Below are 22,019 nucleotides of genomic sequence, written 5' to 3' on the forward strand. Positions count from 1 at the left end.
TGAACATTGCAGTTTCAGAATCCGCAAAAACTTCCTAGGTGTAAGCACCTTCCATTTAAATTTGATTCAAGAGCACCGTGATGGTGGATGGTATAAAAACCAGCAAGAGAAAACGAATCATTGAGAAAGCACCATGACAATGTGAGCTCTCACACGTAGATTCAAACCAGCGGTTCTTTGACCGGACAGAACGTGGAATTAATGGTTAACCCGGCGTACAGCCCTGACTTGGAACCCAGTGATTCATTTGAATCCCGCACATAAAAAAAGATGTGGTCAACGATTTTCTTCGCCAGAAGGCGCTGTTGAAGCTTTGACAATTGGTGTGAGCGTAAAACTATTTTTGATGGTAAATATTCGCGTTTTCATCGTTAGGCCAGAAACGTTTCTAGTTCACCTCGTATATACAGTGCGTCATCTTTAGGCATTGTTGTGACGGCTTTTCCAATCCATCGTGTTTCCTGTATGGAAGTAAAGTCTGAAAGTTTTATAGGGGTCGCAGGGATTTTAACCTGGCTTCAGAACAGAAATAAATAAGGTATACTTTCAGATCAGACATTAATTGTCTAATTTAAAATCATTATTCTAAAATTGCAAAAAACAACAAAATTTATACATAAATAAATGTAGACCACTTGAAAAAGAGTAATGTTAATCCTTAAGAAAATTGTTTGGTTTCATCACCACAACTCTATTTATTGTTTCATCAATGGAACCGACATAAGTTGCAACATTAGTCAAGTCAAACCATAATTCAATTTAATAAAAAAAACATGATGTTCGTGGAATTAACAGTGTTACCAATTTTTAAATATTTTCAATTTGAAAAATATACCGATTTCAAAAATCCTTATATAGAGGTCAGGTACCATATGCGAAGAAAAAATTCAAAATTCCTCGTTAAAATTGTTGTGGCTACAAGTCCCATCAATAGAATAGTTTTTAGCAAGTTTCTAATCCTAAAATCTAAAATAATTGTTATTCAGAAAACTTCTTTTCTTCCTGAAGTACGCACACCTACTTTATCTGCTAGATTTTTTGAAGTCATTAAGAGCTGAGCACATAAGCTGCCTTGCCTGCTTACCTTGCTTACTTCTGATAAAAGAATAAAAAAGAAAAGGGCAAGCCAGTTCGAAATTTGCTCGGCCTTCTTTATTCTTTTATTTTTTATGTCAGAAATGAAGCAGGAAAGCCAGGCAAAGCTGCTTATTTACGCAGGCCTTTAGATTGTGAATTCTGAAATCAATAATTTGTTGAATCTTTGGTGCTTCTATAGGCACATTTTTCTTAAAAAAAAAACATCCCAAAAATTGGCAACTCTGCTGTGATAAATGAATATTGTCACATTGTAAATTGTGACTATGTTCAACTTACAAATAAAAATATATATCATTAAATGTAGATGATGACAGAAACGTCATCATTCAATGAGCAAATCGTGACTTCAAAAACCTTCAAGGAATCGTTGCCAAAAAAAAACCAAATATATTGTCATAGACATGGATAATAAAAAAACAACACCATAACACCTCTTCATCAAACTCTGAACCTTCACTGATCGTAAATCTAAGTCATATTTGTAGCTCGTTAGCACGAATGTAAGTAACAATGCATGTACGTACTTACATACATACGTTACTAATTAAAATTTAATATCTAACAGAAATGTCATTTAGTACACGGCACTTCGGTGATAAGTGTCGCAAACTGCTGAACTACTCCAGTCATTAAAATGCTTAGGGTTTCAGTTTAGTGGTTGGTTGGTTTACTTGTAGGTTTGTTGGTAGCACCACCGCACAACACACATTACCCGGATACCAACCAACATCCATACATATGTTTGTTTTTCCTCTCATTTCTAGGTTATTTCGTGATATGCTCACTCACCACAAACATATGTCATAAGTATTGGCGGTTTGGCATGTTCCCAATGCTAGAGCAGTAGATCTACATACCTGGTTTGCTAATAAGCTGGCGTTAAGCCGTAGGGTTTGAGTTCCCTAAATCCGTTTATGTTTTTTTTTCAGTTTTGCAAATTTGAGTAAAGACTCGGCTTAAACTCAAATTTTCTTATTATTTTCTATTATTTTGTGGACTCATTACTCATTGTTTTTGTTGTTAATTTTTGAGTCAAATTTAATCTGTTATCAACATGTACTACTAGTTTTAATGAGATTAAGATAGACATACCTTTGCATGAATATCACATGTTATAAGTACGAAGTTGAACAATAAGTTGGGTAAACAAAAAATATGGATTTATTGTTGTATTTGTAATATTTAAAATTTACGCTTATTGTGGCCTTTGGTGTGTTTTAAAAATCCACGTTTATTGTGGACTTTGGTGGCTGCTAGAAATCTTCAAAAAAATCCACGTTTATTACGGCTTATGGTGGCTGATGAAATCTTTAAAAAATCCACGTTTATTACGGCTTATGGTGGCTGATGAAATCTTTAAAAAATCCACGTTTATTACGGCTTATGGTGGCTGATGAAATCTTTAAAAAATCCACGTTTATTACGGCTTATGGTGGCTGATGAAATCTTTAAAAAATCCACGTTTATTACGGCTTATGGTGGCTGATGAAATCTTTAAAAAATCCACGTTTATTACGGCTTATGGTGGCTGATGAAATCTTTAAAAAATCCACGTTTATTACGGCTTATGGTGGCTGATGAAATCTTTAAAAAATCCACGTTTATTGTGGTCTTTAGTGGTTGCTAAAAATCTTTAAAAAATCCACGTTTGTTGTGGTCTTTAATGGTTGCTAAAAAATCTTTAAAAAATCCACGTTTATTGTGGCCTTTGCTGAGTTTAAAAAATCTTTTAAAAATCCACGTTTATTGTGGCCTTTGCTGAGTTTTAAAAATCTTAAAAAATCCACGTTTATTGTGGCCTTTGCTGAGTTTTAAAAATCTTTAAAACATCCACGTTTATTGTGGCCTTTGCTGAGTTTTAAAAATCTTTAAAAAATCCACGTTTACTGTGGCCTTTGCTGAGTTTTAGAAATCTTAAAAAAATCCACGTTTATTGTGGCCTTTGCTAAGTTTTAAAAATCTTTAAAAAATCCACGTTTATTTTGACCTTTGGTGGCTGCTAAAAATCTTTAAAAAATTCACGTTTATTTTGACCTTTGGTGGCTGCTAAAAATCTTTAAAAAATCCGCGTTTATTTTGACCTTTTGTGGCTGCTAAAAATCTTTAAAAAATCCACGTTTATTGTGGTCTTTGGTGGTTGCTAAAAATCTTTAAAAAATCCACGTTTATTGTGGTCTTTGGTGGCTGCTAAAAATCTTTAAAAAATCCACGTTTATTGTGGTCTTTGGTGGCTGATAAAAATCTTTAAAAAATCCACGTTTATTGTGGTCTTTGGTGGTTGCTAAAAATCTTTAAAAAATCCACGTTTATTGTGGTCTTTGGTGGCTGATAAAAATCTTTAAAAAATCCACGATTATTGTGGTCTTTGGTGGTTGCTAAAAATCTTTAAAAAATCCACGTTTATTGTGGTCTTTGGTGGTTGCTAAAAATCTTTAAAAAATCCACGTTTATTGTGATCTTTGGTGGTTGCTAAAAATCTTTAAAAAATCCACGTTTATTGTGGTCTTTGGTGGTTGCTAAAAATCTTTAAAAAATCCACGTTTATTTTGACCTTTGGTGGCTGCTAAAAATCTTTAAAAAGTCCACGTTTATTTTGACCTTTGGTGGCTGCTAAAAATCTTTAAAAAATCCACGTTTATTTTGACCTTTGGTGGCTGCTAAAAATCTTTAAAAAATCCACGTTTATTTTGACCTTTGGTGGCTGTTAAAAATCTTTAAAAAAGCCACGTTTATATTGACCTTTGGTGGCTGCTAAAAATCTTTAAAAAATCCAAGTTTATTTTGACCTTTGGTGGCTGCTAAAAATCTTTAAAAAATCCACGTTCATTTTGACCTTTGGTGGCTGCTAAAAATCTTTAAAAAATCCACGTTTATTGTGGCCTTTGGTGGCTGTTAAAATCTTTAAAAAATCCACGTTTATTTTGACCTTTGGTGGCTGTTAAAATCTTTAAAAAATCCACGTTTATTTTGACCTTTGGTGGCTGTTAAAAATCTTTAAAAAATCCACGTTTATTTTGACCTTTGGTGGCTGTTAAAAATCTTTAAAAAATACACGTTTATTTTGACCTTTGGTGGCTGTTAAAAATCTTTAAAAAATCCACGTTTATTGTGGTCTTTGGTGGTTGCTAAAAATCTTTAAAAAATCCAAGTTTATTTTGGTCTTTGGAGGTTGCTAAAAATCTTTAAAAAATCCACGTTTATTGTGGTCTTTGGTGGTTGCTAAAAATCTTTAAAAAATCCACGTTTATTGTGGTCTTTGGTGGTTGCTAAAAATATTTAAAAAATCCACATTTATTGTGGTCTTTGGTGGTTGCTAAAAATATTTAAGAAATCCACATTGATTGTGGTCTTTGGTGGTTGCTAAAAATCTTTAAAAAATCCACGTTTATTGTGGTCTTTGGTGGTTGCTAAAAATATTTAAAAAATCCAAGTTTATTGTGGTCTTTGGTGGTTGCTAAAAATCTTTAAAAAATCCACGTTTATTTTGGTCTTTGGTGGTTGCTAAAAATCTTTAAAAAATCCACGTTTATTTTGGTCTTTGGTGGCTGCTAAAAATCTTTAAAAAATCCACGTTTATTTTGGTCTTTGGTGGTTGCTAAAAATCTTAAAAAAATCCACGTTTATTGTGGTCTTTGGTGGTTGCTAAAAATCTTTAAAAAATCCACGTTTATTCTGGTCTTTGGTGGTTGCTAAAAATCTTTAAAAAATCCACGTTTATTTTGACCTTTGGTGGCTGCTAAAAATCTTTAAAAAATCCACGTTTATTTTGACCTTTGGTGGCTGCTAAAAATCTTTAAAAAATCCACGTTTATTTTGACCTTTGGTGGCTGCTAAAAATCTTTAAAAAATCCACGTTTATTTTGACCTTTGGTGGCTGCTAAAAATCTTTAAAAAATCCACGTTTATTTTGACCTTTGGTGGCTGCTAAAAATCTTTAAAAAATCCACGTTTATTTTGACCTTTGGTGGCTGCTAAAAATCTTTAAAAAATCCACGTTTATTTTGACCTTTGGTGGCTGCTAAAAATCTTTAAAAAATCCACGTTTATTTTGACCTTTGGTGGCTGCTAAAAATCTTTAAAAAATCCACGTTTATTTTGACCTTTGGTGGCTGCTAAAAATCTTTAAAAAATCCACGTTTATTTTGACCTTTGGTGGCTGCTAAAAATCTTTAAAAAATCCACGTTTATTTTGACCTTTGGTGGCTGCTAAAAATCTTTAAAAAATCCACGTTTATTTTGACCTTTGGTGGCTGCTAAAAATCTTTAAAAAATCCACGTTTATTTTGACCTTTGGTGGCTGCTAAAAATCTTTAAAAAATCCACGTTTATTTTGACCTTTGGTGGCTGCTAAAAATCTTTAAAAAATCCACGTTTATTTTGACCTTTGGTGGCTGCTAAAAATCTTTAAAAAATCCACGTTTATTTTGACCTTTGGTGGCTGCTAAAAATCTTTAAAAAATCCACGTTTATTTTGACCTTTGGTGGCTGCTAAAAATCTTTAAAAAATCCACGTTTATTTTGACCTTTGGTGGCTGCTAAAAATCTTTAAAAAATCCACGTTTATTTTGACCTTTGGTGGCTGCTAAAAATCTTTAAAAAATCCACGTTTATTTTGACCTTTGGTGGCTGCTAAAAATCTTTAAAAAATCCACGTTTATTTTGACCTTTGGTGGCTGCTAAAAATCTTTAAAAAATCCACGTTTATTTTGACCTTTGGTGGCTGCTAAAAATCTTTAAAAAATCCACGTTTATTTTGACCTTTGGTGGCTGCTAAAAATCTTTAAAAAATCCACGTTTATTTTGACCTTTGGTGGCTGCTAAAAATCTTTAAAAAATCCACGTTTATTTTGACCTTTGGTGGCTGCTAAAAATCTTTAAAAAATCCACGTTTATTTTGACCTTTGGTGGCTGCTAAAAATCTTTAAAAAATCCACGTTTATTTTGACCTTTGGTGGCTGCTAAAAATCTTTAAAAAATCCACGTTTATTTTGACCTTTGGTGGCTGCTAAAAATCTTTAAAAAATCCACGTTTATTTTGACCTTTGGTGGCTGCTAAAAATCTTTAAAAAATCCACGTTTATTTTGACCTTTGGTGGCTGCTAAAAATCTTTAAAAAATCCACGTTTATTTTGACCTTTGGTGGCTGCTAAAAATCTTTAAAAAATCCACGTTTATTTTGACCTTTGGTGGCTGCTAAAAATCTTTAAAAAATCCACGTTTATTTTGACCTTTGGTGGCTGCTAAAAATCTTTAAAAAATCCACGTTTATTTTGACCTTTGGTGGCTGCTAAAAATCTTTAAAAAATCCACGTTTATTTTGACCTTTGGTGGCTGCTAAAAATCTTTAAAAAATCCACGTTTATTTTGACCTTTGGTGGCTGCTAAAAATCTTTAAAAAATCCACGTTTATTTTGACCTTTGGTGGCTGCTAAAAATCTTTAAAAAATCCACGTTTATTGTAGCCTTTGGTGACCGCTAAAAATCTTTAAAAAATCCACGTTTATTGTAGCCTTTGGTGACCGCTAAAAATCTTTAAAAAATCCACGTTTATTGTAGCCTTTGGTGACCGCTAAAATTCTTTAAAAAAATCCACGTTCATTGTAGCCTTTGGTGACCGTGTATTGTGACCTTTGGTGGCTGCTAAAAATCTTTAAAAAATCCACGTGTATTGTGACCTTTGGTGGCTGCTAAAAATCTTTAAAAAATCCACGTTTATTGTGATCTTTGGTGGCTGCTAAAAATCTTTAAAAAATCCACGTTTATTGTGATCTTTGGTGGCTGCTAAAAATCTTTAAAAAATCCACGTTTATTGTGATCTTTGGTGGCTGCTAAAAATCTTTAAAAAATCCACGTTTATTGTGATCTTTGGTGGCTGCTAAAAATCTTTAAAAAATCCACGTTTATTGTGATCTTTGGTGGCTGCTAAAAATCTTTAAAAAATCCACGTTTATTGTGATCTTTGGTGGCTGCTAAAAATCTTTAAAAAATCCACGTTTATTGTGATCTTTGGTGGCTGCTAAAAATCTTTAAAAAATCCACGTTTATTGTGATCTTTGGTGGCTGCTAAAAATCTTTAAAAAATCCACGTTTATTGTGATCTTTGGTGGCTGCTAAAAATCTTTAAAAAATCCACGTTTATTGTGATCTTTGGTGGCTGCTAAAAATCTTTAAAAAATCCACGTTTATTGTGATCTTTGGTGGCTGCTAAAAATCTTTAAAAAATCCACGTTTATTGTGATCTTTGGTGGCTGCTAAAAATCTTTAAAAAATCCACGTTTATTGTGATCTTTGGTGGCTGCTAAAAATCTTTAAAAAATCCACGTTTATTGTGATCTTTGGTGGCTGCTAAAAATCTTTAAAAAAATCCACGTTTATTGTGATCTTTGGTGGCTGCTAAAAATCTTTAAAAAATCCACGTTTATTGTGATCTTTGGTGGCTGCTAAAAATCTTTAAAAAATCCACGTTTATTGTGATCTTTGGTGGCTGCTAAAAATCTTTAAAAAATCCACGTTTATTGTGATCTTTGGTGGCTGCTAAAAATCTTTAAAAAATCCACATATATTTTGGCCTTTGGTGGCTGCTAAAAATCTTTAAAAAATCCACATATATTTTGGCCTTTGGTGGCTGCTAAAAATCTTTAAAAAATCCACGTTTATTTTGACCTTTGGTGGTTGCTAAAAATCTTTAAAAAATCCACGTTTATTTTGACCTTTGGTGGCTGCTAAAAATCTTTAAAAAATCCACGTTTATTTTGACCTTTGGTGGCTGCTAAAAATCTTTAAAAAATCCACGTTTATTTTGACCTTTGGTGGCTGCTAAAAATCTTTAAAAAATCCACGTTTATTTTGACCTTTGGTGGCTGCTAAAAATCTTTAAAAAATCCACGTTAATTTTGACCTTTGGTGGCTGCTAAAAATCTTTAAAAAATCCACGTTTATTTTGACCTTTGGTGGCTGCTAAAAATCTTTAAAAAATCCACGTTAATTTTGACCTTTGGTGGCTGCTAAAAATCTTTAAAAAATCCACGTTTATTTTGAACTTTGGTGGCTGCTAAAAATCTTTAAAAAATCCACGTTTATATTGACCTTTGGCGGCTGCTAAAAATCTTTAAAAAATCCACGTTTATTTTGACCTTTGGTGGCTGCTAAAAATCTTTAAAAAATCCACGTTTATATTGACCTTTGGCGGCTGCTAAAAATCTTTAAAAAATCCACGTTTATTGTGGCCTTTGGTGGCAGCTAAAAATCTTTAAAAAATCCACGTTCATTGTGGCCTTTGGTGGCAGCTAAAAATCTTTAAAAAATCCACGTATTTGTGGTCTTTGGTGGTTGCTAAAAATCTTTAAAAATCCACGTATTTGTGGTCTTTGGTGGTTGCTAAAAATCTTTAAAAAATCCACGTTTATTGTGGTCTTTGGTGGTTGCTAAAAATGTTTAAAAAATCCACGATTATTTTGACCTTTGGTGGTTGCTAAAAATCTTTAAAAAATCCACGTTTATTTTGACCTTTGCTGGCTGCTAAAAATCTTTTGTGCTCTACTTTTTGTGCTCTACTTCCCCGGCAATTGGTTTTACTTAACCCCATCTAACGTACATACTTATGTTGCCTCTAAGCCACCAACGAGTGGGTTTGTGGCAAGAAGTACTTTAACAATTTTGACTCAATCCCAGTGTCAGCATAAACCATAATCCCAAACACTCATAAACAACAATAAAAACACACTCACCCACGAATGCCGGTATGCAGGCAAATCCGAAAAGAAGAAAACCAATCACAATAGAGACCAACGACAGACAGACACAAGACAGATTTCGTTTTGGATAATAAAATTTTGGATTTAGTTTTGAGCAAATGCTGCAGAGCTCCGAGACACACAGAAGATATAAGAAATAATGGTAACAACAACATTGCAGTTAGTACTCGCTAGCAATTGAAACTAAGCCATTGAACGCTCGCGCGGACCACCATGTGTTAGACAAATGCTCCGGCTGCGAAACGAAGAAACGGAAATTCAAAACAAAACGTTAGAAATTTGAATAGCTATTTGAATGTTGTCTGCGTGTCACTTGAAATTGTACATTTGGAATTAAATGTTTGTTTACTTTTTTGCTGTGAAGTAAAAAAATTGTGAAAAATAAGGAAAATATTGCAAAATTGTTTCCAACAAGAAATAGTGAGCGTGTGTGTGTCTGTGTTGAATATTTACGCAAAAAAAAACAAAACATAATTACAAGGAAACAACCGTTATAATAACAATAAATTAAAAAACAAATAAAACATAACCGTTGTAAAGAATCTTTTCACAAGAAGCAATAGCAATTACAAATTATGAGTTTTCCGGTGTTCGGCAGCCTTTACCAGCGTCTTTTATTTCTTCTGCCATTGGCCGCGGGTACGTACCACTCAATTGAATGTCAATCAAAATAATATTGCATTGCACGAGTAATGACAGGGGATTGTTATTGTTGTTTTATATTGCAACAACAACAGCAACAACAAATAGCGGCTTTAAACCAAATAATAATATAACCATCTGTTGTCTGTCAGTCTTAATCTGCCTCTAATCATATAACAAAATTGATCAGGTGTAACGCCATGACAATGTTACAACAATCATCATTGATCGCTGAATAATTACAATGGCAGATATTTATTTGTTTGCATTAATGGTAAAATGACCCAAGTCCAAGTTAATAAAAAATATATTTCTCAAAAGCGGTGGTGGTAAAGTTTGAATTTGTAATTAGTCTCCCTAAACTGCGCCATTGATTTTTTATTGAGGTATCCGAAGTAGTAGACCGTTATAGTCTATGTTCGGATCTGATGTATTTCTGGAGGAAATACATCAGATTTTTTAAAATTTGATGTATAAATATGTATTACGAAATGCAACATTTGGACCATTTGGCGGACAGGGCTAAATCGACTCGAAGTTGTCTGAAACGGACCTTTTTCTTAACTTATGTGGGGTCAAATTTATTATTTGCATGAGAATGAATCTCACTGGGAAGTTGTCCTTTTGATCGCACGCTCACAGCATTTCGGACAATGCTGATTGGAGCTTTTGGTTCGTAATTCAGAGATACAAATAGTTCTTCAAAATTTTCATGTCGGAAAATTTGCGACTGATGAACCAATGATCAGCCCATGTATATGAAATGAATGAACATATTTTAGGCAACTTGTTCCGGGTTTCTGGCATCAAAACGAACGCAGGAAGAAGTAGAGTGGCAGTGTGCATTACAGATGTTTGGGATGTACTTAAACTTTACAAAAGGGATCGCACTTTTCTCAGTGAAGTGCCAGATACGAGTAAGGTCCAATAGAAACTTCCTGTCGCCTCTACAGCCGCCCTTTTCTTTAATCTCTGTTTTAACATTGGTGAAGGTTGCTTTCAATCCTTTCATCAAATCCTGCACAAAGAAGTACTCGTTGTTTCGTGATTTAGCTAGCCCATGGAGCTCATCTTCCATGACAACGCGAAGAAAGCGATCCAGCACATGTTGCTGAAGATAGGTGTGGGGTGACCTTTCTCTTCGAACATTTGCTACAGTCGAACTCCGACACATGTCATTTAGCTGGTATTCAAGCTTGTTGCAGCGACAACAATCATCACAATTGATCGCCACAGGTTGAACCTTTGAGTTTTCCAATCTTTCAATTTAAGCACAGGTAACAGAATTTCTATAGGTTCATTCTTGAGGACCATCGTCTGATATTTAGAGCTCTCAAGGTGTTTTGTTGTCAAAGTACATGCTCCACTCACCAAGCAGCTTCCTTGTTGTGGTAACAGCGTTTTTTTATTAGTTTGTGCATTCGTTCTTCTGCTTAATCTGACTCTAGGTCAATCTCCCGTTCCAAGAATGTGGCTGCTTCGATGGGATCTAACCACAGATCCTTGTTCTCACAGCTAATCACCTTGACTCCCCTGTAAAGAGCAGCCTGTCCAAGCCGCACATTCCTCTGATCAACCACGTCCGAGATGAGGATGCCCTGAAGACGACCCTCTACTAGCATCCCATGACAGTCGCTGATACGCCCATCGGGGTCAGCCCTGCCTATGATCGCCAGCCGGATCTCATCTGGAACAATCCGTCGAGCAAAGTTTTCATCCCGCTTCGGATTAAACGAGCAGGAAGTCTGCAGAGCACTAGGCTTCTCGTTGTCCCTACTCGCCTTCATAGACGAGCAGGGAGTCTGCAAAGCACAAGGCTTCAGGTTGTCCTTACTCGACTTCCGATTAAACGAGCAGGGAGCCTGCAGTCGTGTTGTCCTTACTCGCCTTCATAGACGAGCGTGTCTAGGCTACGCGATGTCCCTATTCGCCTTTGCAAGGCTTCGAAGAAGATGCATCTGATGAAGAGGTTTTGACCTTTTCAACAGTGATCTTTCACTAGCCCTCCTCGTCACCGAAGCAAACGATGCGAACGATGCGGACGAATGGACAACGTAGACTTCTTCGCAGCATGTGGTTCTTCCTCAGACAACCTCATCCTCTTCACAACCACTGATTTTGGAATGGTCGACCGAGGCCCGGTTTCCGCTCGCGCTTTCACCTGAGTCGGATGATTTATTTTTGCTCATCAGCTCACTCACCTCCATCACCCTTTGGTGGGGTTTGGAAGTTGGGACAGCTACAGAGTAGGTCGAAACCTCCCCTTGAGGACTTGGATACCTTCTTTTTCCTTTTTGGCTTCTTCTCAACCTTCTTTGGGGACTGTGACGTTGTCGCATTGGATAAAGGGGTGTCCTTATTTGAGCTGGAGTCTCCTCCCTTCGTCGTCTACTTGGGAGTTTCGATGGGGGTTGCTCCCTCTCTTGACGTGGGAATTTCACTGACACGCAGTTCCCCCTTAGTTACGTGAGGATATACTCTTTCGAATTTCCTTACCAACTTGAGGTTAGATCTATCATCGTATCATCTGAAACTCCCTTACGCTGATGGTGTTAGGGTGTTTATTACCATACCAATTGCAATAGTTAGTTGCTTTTTTTATCTCTTGCTTCTTTGGCTTTGGCAGTATTGGAGGTCTGTGGATTCAGTGAATCATCCACCTTATCTGTGGATACGATCTCCTTTTCTACTGTTTTTTGCCTTAGAACGAAAGGTTTGTCGGTATTATCCGAAACTAAAACGTCTGTTCCAGTTGAACATGTCGTTTTAGCAGATTTGTCTTTGGATGGGGTATCAATATCACGACTGGATGTTGGGATATGGATCACTGTCGTATCCATGGCTTCCTGCTCTTCGGTCTGTGATGGATTGTCCCAAATGTTACCCGGTATGTTTTCCTCATTGAGAGTCAAGGGGACGCTTTCCTCAATAAGATTGAGGAGTAACAAACTATGTCTATTTAGACTGTCATTTATGTGGTCCAGTTCCGGAATGTCGTCCCCGCCCTTAGTAACAGTCCGCTCCTTTCCAGCAGAATTTGAGCCGCTGACAGCAACATTGGCGAATTTGTTGTCAATGTCCATATTTGTGATGGTCAGGGAAAATGAGGTTGATGCACTTGTGGGTGTAAGGACTGAGGGTGCCAAGGCATCCACACCTACATCAGTTGAAGATTTTTTGAGGGTTTTTTATTGAAAGTTCATAGGTCCATGAGATATTGAGTTGAAGAGGGACTGAGGTCCACCGTGGCATAGTCTCCTTACCACGGCAAGGGCTTGACAGGTATCAACGAGGCTCCGTTCAAATACAGTTGGTACCCTAACTGCAAACCTTGAGAACACCGATTAGCACGTGGTTGCTTAACACCCAGGTGTTAAGGGATCTCAAAGTTATTTTGGTAGGAGATCGCCACCGAATATGTGTTCACTGCAGAGATACACTATGGGGTTTCAGTGCATTATGTTGATTTGTGACAGAAAAAGTGGATAACCTTCGGTCGACCACAACCACCCAGTTCAACACTATAGGAAGTTGAATGAGAAGATTGTGCCGTCTAGCCCCCTCATCGCGCCAAGATCGTTATTCCCGGCGGGGACAGACCTATAGCGTTATATGTGGTCAACAAGGTTTCTTCCTCTGCACCCCAAGTGCTGCCGGCTAGAGACTTGAGAACGTTGTTCCTACATTTCAGCTTGTCGCAGACAGCTGTGCCATGCGCCGACGACAGAACATGCTGTCGAATGTGACCCCTAGATTATTGGGGTAGGAGTTCAGCATTTCAAAAATGACATCTGGGTACCTGACGCAAACATCGTACAATCGTCCGCATACGTTACGATCTCAATGTCAGCTGGAGGGGGTGGAATACAGTAGAGGTAGAGGATAAACATTTCCGGAGAAATCACCCCACAATGGGGAACTCCCTGTTTCACTCTACGGGATATGGACTTCTTGTTCCAGAATTCCACGTACGACTGGCGTCCACACGTATAACTGATTAGAAGCTTGGCCGGAGGGTTGTCTGCTCAATGTCCTCAAATAGCGTAGAGTGCTTGACGGTATCAAAGGTTGAGTCCTAATATGTGTGGAGATGGCTTGCAGCGCTGTTGTTGTGCTGTGCTTATTTCGGAATGAATGATAATGATCGATAACTGGATACCTATTTCTGACCCTGGGGAGGATTAGGGCCTCAAGAGTCTTTGCTACGGTTCTTTGGGCGACAAAAGCGAAATCGGTCTGTACGATTCACCTTTGCTGGCATCCTTGCTAGCTTCAGTATGTCATTTCCCAGACTTCGGGCACTATGTGGGTGGCTAGCGACAGGTTGAGAACTTTGGTGAGATACTCCACTCCCTGTACATCCAGCTATTTCAGCATTACCTTGGAGATTCGATTAGGGCTCAATGCTTTCGATGAAATAGCGTTCCTGATGACATTCGCAACATCATCTATTGTAAATTGTGGCGGTTCTTCCTCGACAGGAATATATCTAATGCGACGTTGTACTCTTCCCCTTGTCACTCTTGGGGTACTCAACAAACTGTCCATTGATCAGTCAGCGTAACGAAGGCCAAACGTGACTGAGGTCCTATCTTCCTTTTTTTCCAGGGTTCGAGAGTGACTTAACCGTTGCCCACAATTCACCTATTCCGGTTCCAATATTGCAAATCTTCAGATGATTTAACCACTTGTTCCGCTTATGCTCACCGACCAACCTGTTAACTTCCAGTGTCTGCTCATTTACTCTGGGGTCACTGGGGTTGGCACGACGAAGCTCTTCATGCTCATTGGCTACTCCCGCAGCCTCTAGAAAATTTGATCTCACTTTAGGTATTCAACAAGCAGGTATGTGGCGAGCGGTTGTTGATGTCTCGAAACGTCTTTTCCGCTACCCGAACATCAAAAAGATTGGACAGATATCTGAAACGGTGAACTCCCTGAAACTCGACTCAATTATATAATACGTATAAACCGTTTTGGTACAAAATTTCGTTATCGTAATATTTTGTCCAAACTAGATGAAGAAGTTCGAAGTTGGGCCATATCGGTCCACTCCTTCGGGTACCTCTCCCACAAAAGTTAAAAAATTTTCTATAAATTGATGGGATTGATATCTCTCGAAGTGTGCAATCGATTTGGTCCAAACTTTGCACATCGTGTTATTCCTTCCAGATATAGATTGCGTTAGAATATGGACTATATCGGAGCACTCCTTCTTGTACATCCCACACAAAATTTGGAATAAGTGAAGTATAAGAGCCCCTCTCGGATCGTCTTGAAACTTTTTCAGCAGGTTGTCCTTGCGGCCCCCTTTACCAAGGTAATTTTTTTTTTTTTTGGGGACAAGTCCATACTTCCTGAGATAATGGCCTAAAAGTTCCACGAAACCCTGACGTCACCGCAAGATAACTCTCGAAGGCAGTTTCAGATTGGCCCAAACTTTGCACATCGTATTATTTCTTCCAGTCATGTATCAGATTGGAATACGGACTATATCAGTCCCGTTCTTTGGGTGCGTCCCACTCCAAATTCGGAAAAAGTAAAGTTTAGGATCTCCACACGGATCGTTTTGAAACCATTTTAGTAGGATGTCTGCCATTACAAAGGCACAATTTTGATGCAGAAAATCGATCGGGTATTTAACTCACTGGAAGTGAGGCTTCCATCTAGCACAACATAATCGACCTGTGGCTTAATTTTCTTTCTATGAAATTGTGAAATGAACACTTTTATAAAGAAAAAGCTGTCAAATGAAAAAAAATTATAAAGGCCCCCACCCATTTATCAGTCTGTGCCGTCAGTCCGATGAACCTTTCTGTATGTGTGACTGACTAGTGTGTAGCACTAACCATCAGTCAAGTCTAAAAATCTTGAATTTCTCCTCCACAAATGAATGATTTCTACGTTTTTTGTGTTCCTACACGAACATTATTTTCTGTTTTTCAAAATTGTTTATTGAAAATTTGAAAATAAACACAATTCACCCAGACTGAACACAATTCATTTTGAAATCAAAACTATTTTGATTTTCATCAGTCTTGAAAAAGTCACACATACATTCTCAAAATTTCAAAAAATTACACATACTACCATAAATGCTGGCAGTCAGACTGACTAATGAGTGGGGGTCTTAAAGAAAATATTTTTCATTTCAAATTTTCATAGAACAAGAATCCAGCCCCGGTTTCTCACTTTTACCATTTGGAGACATACAAGTTGTTTTGTGTATGTTGGCAGCAGGTTGTGCTCACGTCACCTTTCTCGACGGTACATTTTTTTCGGAGGCAAATCCATTATTCCTGATATAATGTCCCAAATCGTCTAAACAACCCTGCCGGCACCACCTAAAAATTCCCTTTGGACACAATAACTATGGAAAGGAGTAATTCATATTGGTGCGTCGATAAGATTGGGCCCAAATTTTGTAAATACTTTTATTTTCACCATATTTAGTTTAACCTTGAAGATGGGCCATATCGGCAAACTCCTGCTCCACAAAATTTCAACATTTTTCTATAAAATGGTGAGCAGGGTTACTCTGGAAGGGAGTAACCGATACTTTGCACATCGTAATATTTTTCCCAGACATAGATCAGGTTCGAAAATGGACTATATTATTCGGGTACCTCCCTTCAAAAAATGACAGTTTACGGACATGCCTTGGATCGATTTTAGAATGTTAGCAGCATTTTGTCCTTGCCATTCCTCTTTCCCCCAAAACGCCTTAAACTTAATGCTGGAAACTTCTAAAACTTCTTTTGCTAGCTGCGAAAATATTTTTTTTTGTACAGTCATAGTGAGAGGGTATTTAGCTGTCGGCAAGGCCGACTGATTCTTTTTTACTTCTTCCTAGTTCGTTTTTTATATTTTGCAAAAATCAATCGCAAAGATTTTAAGATAATCTTAAAAAAATACACAAATTTTCGCGTGAGAAACTTTAAATTAATTTAAAATTTCGTATTCTAAATCGAATTCTGAATGGATTTTTTTTGGTAATTACTTAAGTAAGTGAATAAAACTCCCTTATTTCCGCTTACAACAAATACGTGCATTTAAACACAAATTAGATTTATTATTGCAAATGTTTACAAAGTGTTTGAATTTAAAAATCTTTGATCTAACTGATCATATCAATTACTTAGCAACTACGTGTCTATTGGTATTCCAGTTGTTCTGCTGCCATGTGACAGAATTTGTAAATACATTGTATGTAGCAAATAGAGAAAACATTTAATATTTATTTCAAATTAGAATAATAATAGTAGACTGGAATGTGTTGGTTTTTTGCAGAGTACAGATTTTGCCATGACTTCAAGGTTGGCCATATGGGGTTTGCTACCAATCGATTGTTTTTCGAAATACTGTTATAACTATAAGCAGACCTATAGGTTTATGGTTATGAAAGGCTAAACGAAAAATAAGTTCAGTTAATTTGTTTTAATAGAATAAAGGCTAGGTAGCAATTATGTTTGACATTTATTTAAGATTTGATGTACTTATTACACTATAATATGTTTGAAAATTTATAGGGTTTTAATTCATTAAATAATATTATATTTGTAAAGGAGTGTTGTCACTATTTTGGTAGCTTCTTCAGTGCGCTAAATCTAATTAAATCTTATTTAAAATATGCTATTCCAACATTCACTTTTCCTTATTTGAGCGTATTTCCTTTATTATTGTTCGATATTTTTGTTGGTTTTATATGGTTGGGCAATCTAGTTCCTGGAGCGGATCGATCTTTCTAGTTCCTTTTCCCAAAAGAACTAGTTCATTAATATAGTTCCATAGTTCCAAATAGTTCCGAGACTGATATAGTTCAATGAATCTTTCTCTTTCGTCGTTCTTTTTATTTCCTTAGCTCCAAATAGTCTATACTAGCGTTTATTACCTTGGCAATTTTACCCTCAGCCTTTGGACTAACTTTGATACTACCAAAAATGTGACTCATCGAAATAACGGTTCTGAACACCAAGAATGTTTGTTCGAAATCCGTTTCACATAATTTGGAGTCTATTAAGGCCCGTCAGTCCGTCATGTTCGAAGATGGGCCATACTCGAAGGGATTAAACGATTTGGTCAAAATTTTGGACATCCCATTATTTTAACATTTTCGCACAGGTGCAGTTTAAGAGAGTTATTCTCTCGACCCCTATGTGGTGGTACGATTTGGTCCAAATTTTGGACATCCCATTATTTTAACATTTTCGCACAGGTGCAGTTTAAGAGAGTTATTCTCTCGATTTCTATATGGTGGTACAAGGACATCCGTACTTCTTGAGATAAGGCCCGAATCTTCGAAAACCCCTGTCGGCATCAACCAAAATTACCAATGAAAACTGAAACTATGAACATTATGGACATTTCTTTCAAACATCAACTTGCAAGAAGGTATATTTCGGACAACTACTTCGGATACGGCCGTCACAGAAGTAAATCATTTTCGTTTAAGAGCAGTAAAGGCCTGCTGGAGGATCGTTTTGAAATTTTTAACGTCAAGTTTATAGCGTTATAATGTTTTTCGTGGGCAAATCCATGCCACCTGAAATAATGGTTCAAAAGCTTTAAAAATTTCTACGTTGCCCAAACAAAATTACTGGTTGAAATTGGTCCAATCTTTGCACAAAGGAAATTCCTCTCAAACTTAAATCATGTACGAATATGAACAATGTATGTTGTACCTTATGAGAATCGTTCTGAAATTTTCATCGTAGGTACTACTTGTGGCCTTGATTACAGCGATATATTTTTTTTCGTGGACAAAAGGTCTAAACGAACTAAAAAGTAAGCATCACCGGGACATACACAAAACAACTTGTATGTCCCCAAATGGTACAAGTGAGAAACCAGTTTGATTATGTTGTGCTAGACGGAATCCTTACTTCCATCAACAAAAGGAAGGAAGTTGGATGTCGAGAGCTACAATGTTTTTTGGAAGTTTTACAACATTATCTCAGGAAGTATGTACTTACTCTGGAAAAACTTGTGGTTTTGTAATGGGGGCCGCTAGGATAGCCTTACGTACTTACTTAGCTGGTCCATTACAGAACACTTGTTCCATAAGCCGAACCCAAGAAAAGACCTGCAATTCTCTCTGTTTGCTGCTTCGCCTTTTGGAATACCGCGCCTTTCCATCTCTTTTTCCACTTGTTCGCTCCATCGAAGCCTTGCCTGCCAGTTCTGCGTGTATCGTCATATGGCCCGTATTTAAACGCCTTTTTAGCGGGTTCATCATCGCTCATTCTTATGATATGGCCTGGCCAACGCAATCGTTGCATCTCGATACGAAGAATTCTGTAACTCATTTTTCGAGTTACCGACAAATATCGGTAAAATTAAAATGCTTATAATTTCGGTAATTAACGAAAATTGTCGGTAGGATAACAACCAAAATAAAGCTGTTGCTAAATCCTACCGATAGCAAAAGTGTTGTCAGCTTTTATTGATACTTTTCATTCATAATTTTTCCTTTTAATGTTATCGATTCTTGTCGGTAACTCAAAAATTGGGTTACAGAATTCCACTACTGATGTCGTTGTTCATACGACGTCGATATTCGCCGTTAACGCAGATTGGCCCGTAGATCTTTCAAGGAATTTTTCTCTCAAACACACCAAGCACTGCCCTATCTGCTTGCGCAAGTACCCAGGCTTCGAACCATACATTAGCACAGGTAGTATCAGTGTTTTGTTAAGCGTTGTTTTTGTTTGACGAGATGTGGCCTTGTTTTTTAAACTGCTTACTTAAGCCAAAGTAGCATCTGTTGGCCAAAACAATTCTTCTCTTTATTTCACAACTGAAGTTGTTTGTTGTGTTTATGGCGGTGCCGTGGTAGACGAAGTCTTTTACTACCTCAAAATTATAGGAACCAACTTCCACTGTTGGCCCTAGGTCTATGGGCGCATTGCGCGTCGACACCATCAACTTTCAGCCTGTTTCTGTATGTCGAAAGAAGAATGTGTGCGAATAAAACACGTCCAAACTCTTGTGTGTTTTTCAAATTTGTTTTTTGTTTTGAAGCAAAAGCAAAGGTAAAATTATTTCGAAGACTAAAGTTCGGGCGTGTTTCATTCGCACACATTCTTCTTTCGACATACAGAAACTGGCTGTTGGTCTTTTCGCTGTTTACTGCCAGACCCACTTTTGCTGATTCTCCTTCGACCATCTTAAAGGTATCAATTACTTCCTTTACCGGCCGTCCCATGATGTCAATGTCATCAGAATAAGCAAGTAACATGTTGCTGTATATTGTGCCATATCTTTTGACATTTGCATCTCGTATAACCTTTTCCAGCAGGATGTTGAACAGGACACACGAAAGTCTGTCTCCTTGTCTGAAACCTCTTTTGGTACTGAACTGTTCGGAGAGGTTCTTTCCTATTTTAACTGAGGATACCAAATTCAGACATGGCTTGGAATACATTTGGGGTAGGGGGCTGCCTTATAATCGACAAAAAGATGGTAGGTGTCGCCCTGCATCTCTTGGGTTTTCTCCAGGATTTGCCGGAGGGTAAATATCTGGTCAATGGAGGACTTGCCAGGTATAAAGCCGCATTGGTATGGTCCTATTATTTTATTGACCATAGGCTTTAGTCGTTCGCATAATATCCTAGCTTGTAGGCAATAGGGAGAAGACGTATGCCTCTATAGTTAGAGCATACAGTCTTGTCTCCTTTCTTGTGGATGGGACACAGGATACTCCCAGGTACGCGTTCTTCCTGCGAGATGGGGCTGAACAGCTCGGCTGGTAGGTCATCGGCTCCTTGCCTTATTATTATTCAGCCGGTTTATTGCTGTCTTTACCTCATCTTGGCTGGGCGGTATACATTCAATACCATCTTCTAGGATTGGATCTATGGTATCTTCGTCATCTTTGGACACCAACAGTTTGGAAAAATGCTCTTTCCATATCCTGAGCACACTATCTGTATCAATTATCAAATTACCTTGCTGTTCTCTACAGGAGGATGTGCCTGTACCAAAGCCATCAGTTTGATGTTTACTCTTTGGTAGAACTTTCGGACTTCATTCTGGCTCCTGTACATCTCGATTTTTTTACACTCTCACTTTTCCATTTCTCTCTTTTTCCTGCGTTTCTCCTCTCTTCTTTTCTCCTCATACCGCTATCGTGAGCTACGCGTTGCTACTAATTGTAGAGTAGCCCTATATGCCGCATTTTTCTCTTCGGTAGCAGCACGACACTCCTGGTTATATCATGGATTCCTCGGTGGATGTCTCTGGTATCCAAGTACTGATTTTGCGGCTGTTTTCATGGAGTGGGAAATATTTTGCAATTGTGCTCATATGTTATCGGGATGAGGAGTGCTTTGATTAAGCAATTGGCCAGTTGAGTGGAATATGCTGTGACTATCTGTTGTGATTGCAGCTTACCGATGTCTAACTTTGGTGTTGTGTCTGTTCGCACTTTATTCGCTACATTTAACGGGGTAAGTACCTTTATTGCAACAAGGTAGTGGTCCGAGTCTATGTTTGCTCCTCGGAACGAACGCACATCCAACACGCTCGATGAATGTCTTCCATCTATCACAACGTGATCAATTTGATTTCTTGTTTTCTGATCTGGAGACAGCCAGGTGCCCTTATGGATGTCGAGATGTTGAAATCTGGTGCTGCTAACTACCATGTTTTTTGCCGCTGCGAAGTCTATCAGCCTCAGAGGTTTCACTGTGGAGACTGAATTTTCCGACTGTTGGGCCAAAGATATTTTCCTTTCCAATTTTGGCATTAAAATCGCCTAGAATAATTTTAATGTCATGGGCAGGACAACGGTCATATGTTTCTTCTAAGCGCTCTTAAATATATCTTAGGTCAGTTCGTCCTTGTCTTCAGTGGGTGCATGAGCGCAAATAAAGCTGATGTTGAAGAATTTTGTTTTAATTGTAGCAAGTCTTTCATTCACTGATGTGAAGCTCGAGACCAGGTGTTTTAACCTCCGACCAACTACAAATCCGCAACCAAACTCAGGCTTTATGTCATGGCAGCTATAATACAGTGCGTCACTTTTTACGTGTTGTTGTGACGCCTTCCCATTCCATCGTATTTCCTGTATGGCAGGAATGTCGGCCTTGTACTTTTCCAGTACATCTGCCAATGCGTAAACTGCACCTTCTCTATAAAGAGTGCGAACATTCAATGTGCAGATTCGCAGATCATGGTCCTTAAAACGTTTGCGGGGGTCGTCAACTTTAGAGGGATTTGTTTTTTCATTTCTTTTGTTTCTCCACATTATATTTCTGTTAAAAAATCCCATATTCCTCGCGAATCTCTGTAATTTATGACAAGCGTTTTCGCACATATTATAATCGCGTATAAAGGATTCCATTTATGTAAAAAAGTGTTAAAGAAAATCGCGGTTTAATACGTACAAAATACATTTTTGCCGATTTTCGTATTTCCAAGGTATCCGAGGTTTTGGTGGATGGATTCGATCGCGGAAGGTCTCATTAGATCCGTCGCGTAAAAAAATTAAATTCACGCGGGGTACAAAGGAAATTGAATGGCACT

At 37.5% G+C, this 22,019-nt stretch overlaps 1 protein-coding gene across 2 annotated transcripts in view; it reads left to right on the forward strand.

Moving 5' to 3' along the window:
- The first annotated feature begins 8,831 nt into the window (after nucleotides 1-8,831).
- Nucleotides 8,832-22,019, forward strand: part of LOC141389818 (carbonic anhydrase 2-like) — a 40,394-nt gene continuing 27,206 nt past the window's right edge. Inside the window, exon 1 of one of the 2 annotated variants that reach the window (XM_073961950.1) lies at nucleotides 8,832-9,491. In XM_073961950.1, coding sequence (XP_073818051.1) covers nucleotides 9,428-9,491 — 64 coding nt within the window. In that variant the 5' untranslated portion in view covers nucleotides 8,832-9,427. The remainder of the gene's footprint in view (nucleotides 9,492-22,019) is intronic. The other variant, XM_073961951.1, reaches the window with a different exon arrangement.

The sequence above is a fragment of the Musca autumnalis genome, unplaced genomic scaffold, assembly GCF_047663935.1.
Source record: "Musca autumnalis isolate F117 unplaced genomic scaffold, ASM4766393v1 scaffold_1, whole genome shotgun sequence".
NCBI lineage: Eukaryota > Metazoa > Arthropoda > Insecta > Diptera > Muscidae > Musca > Musca autumnalis.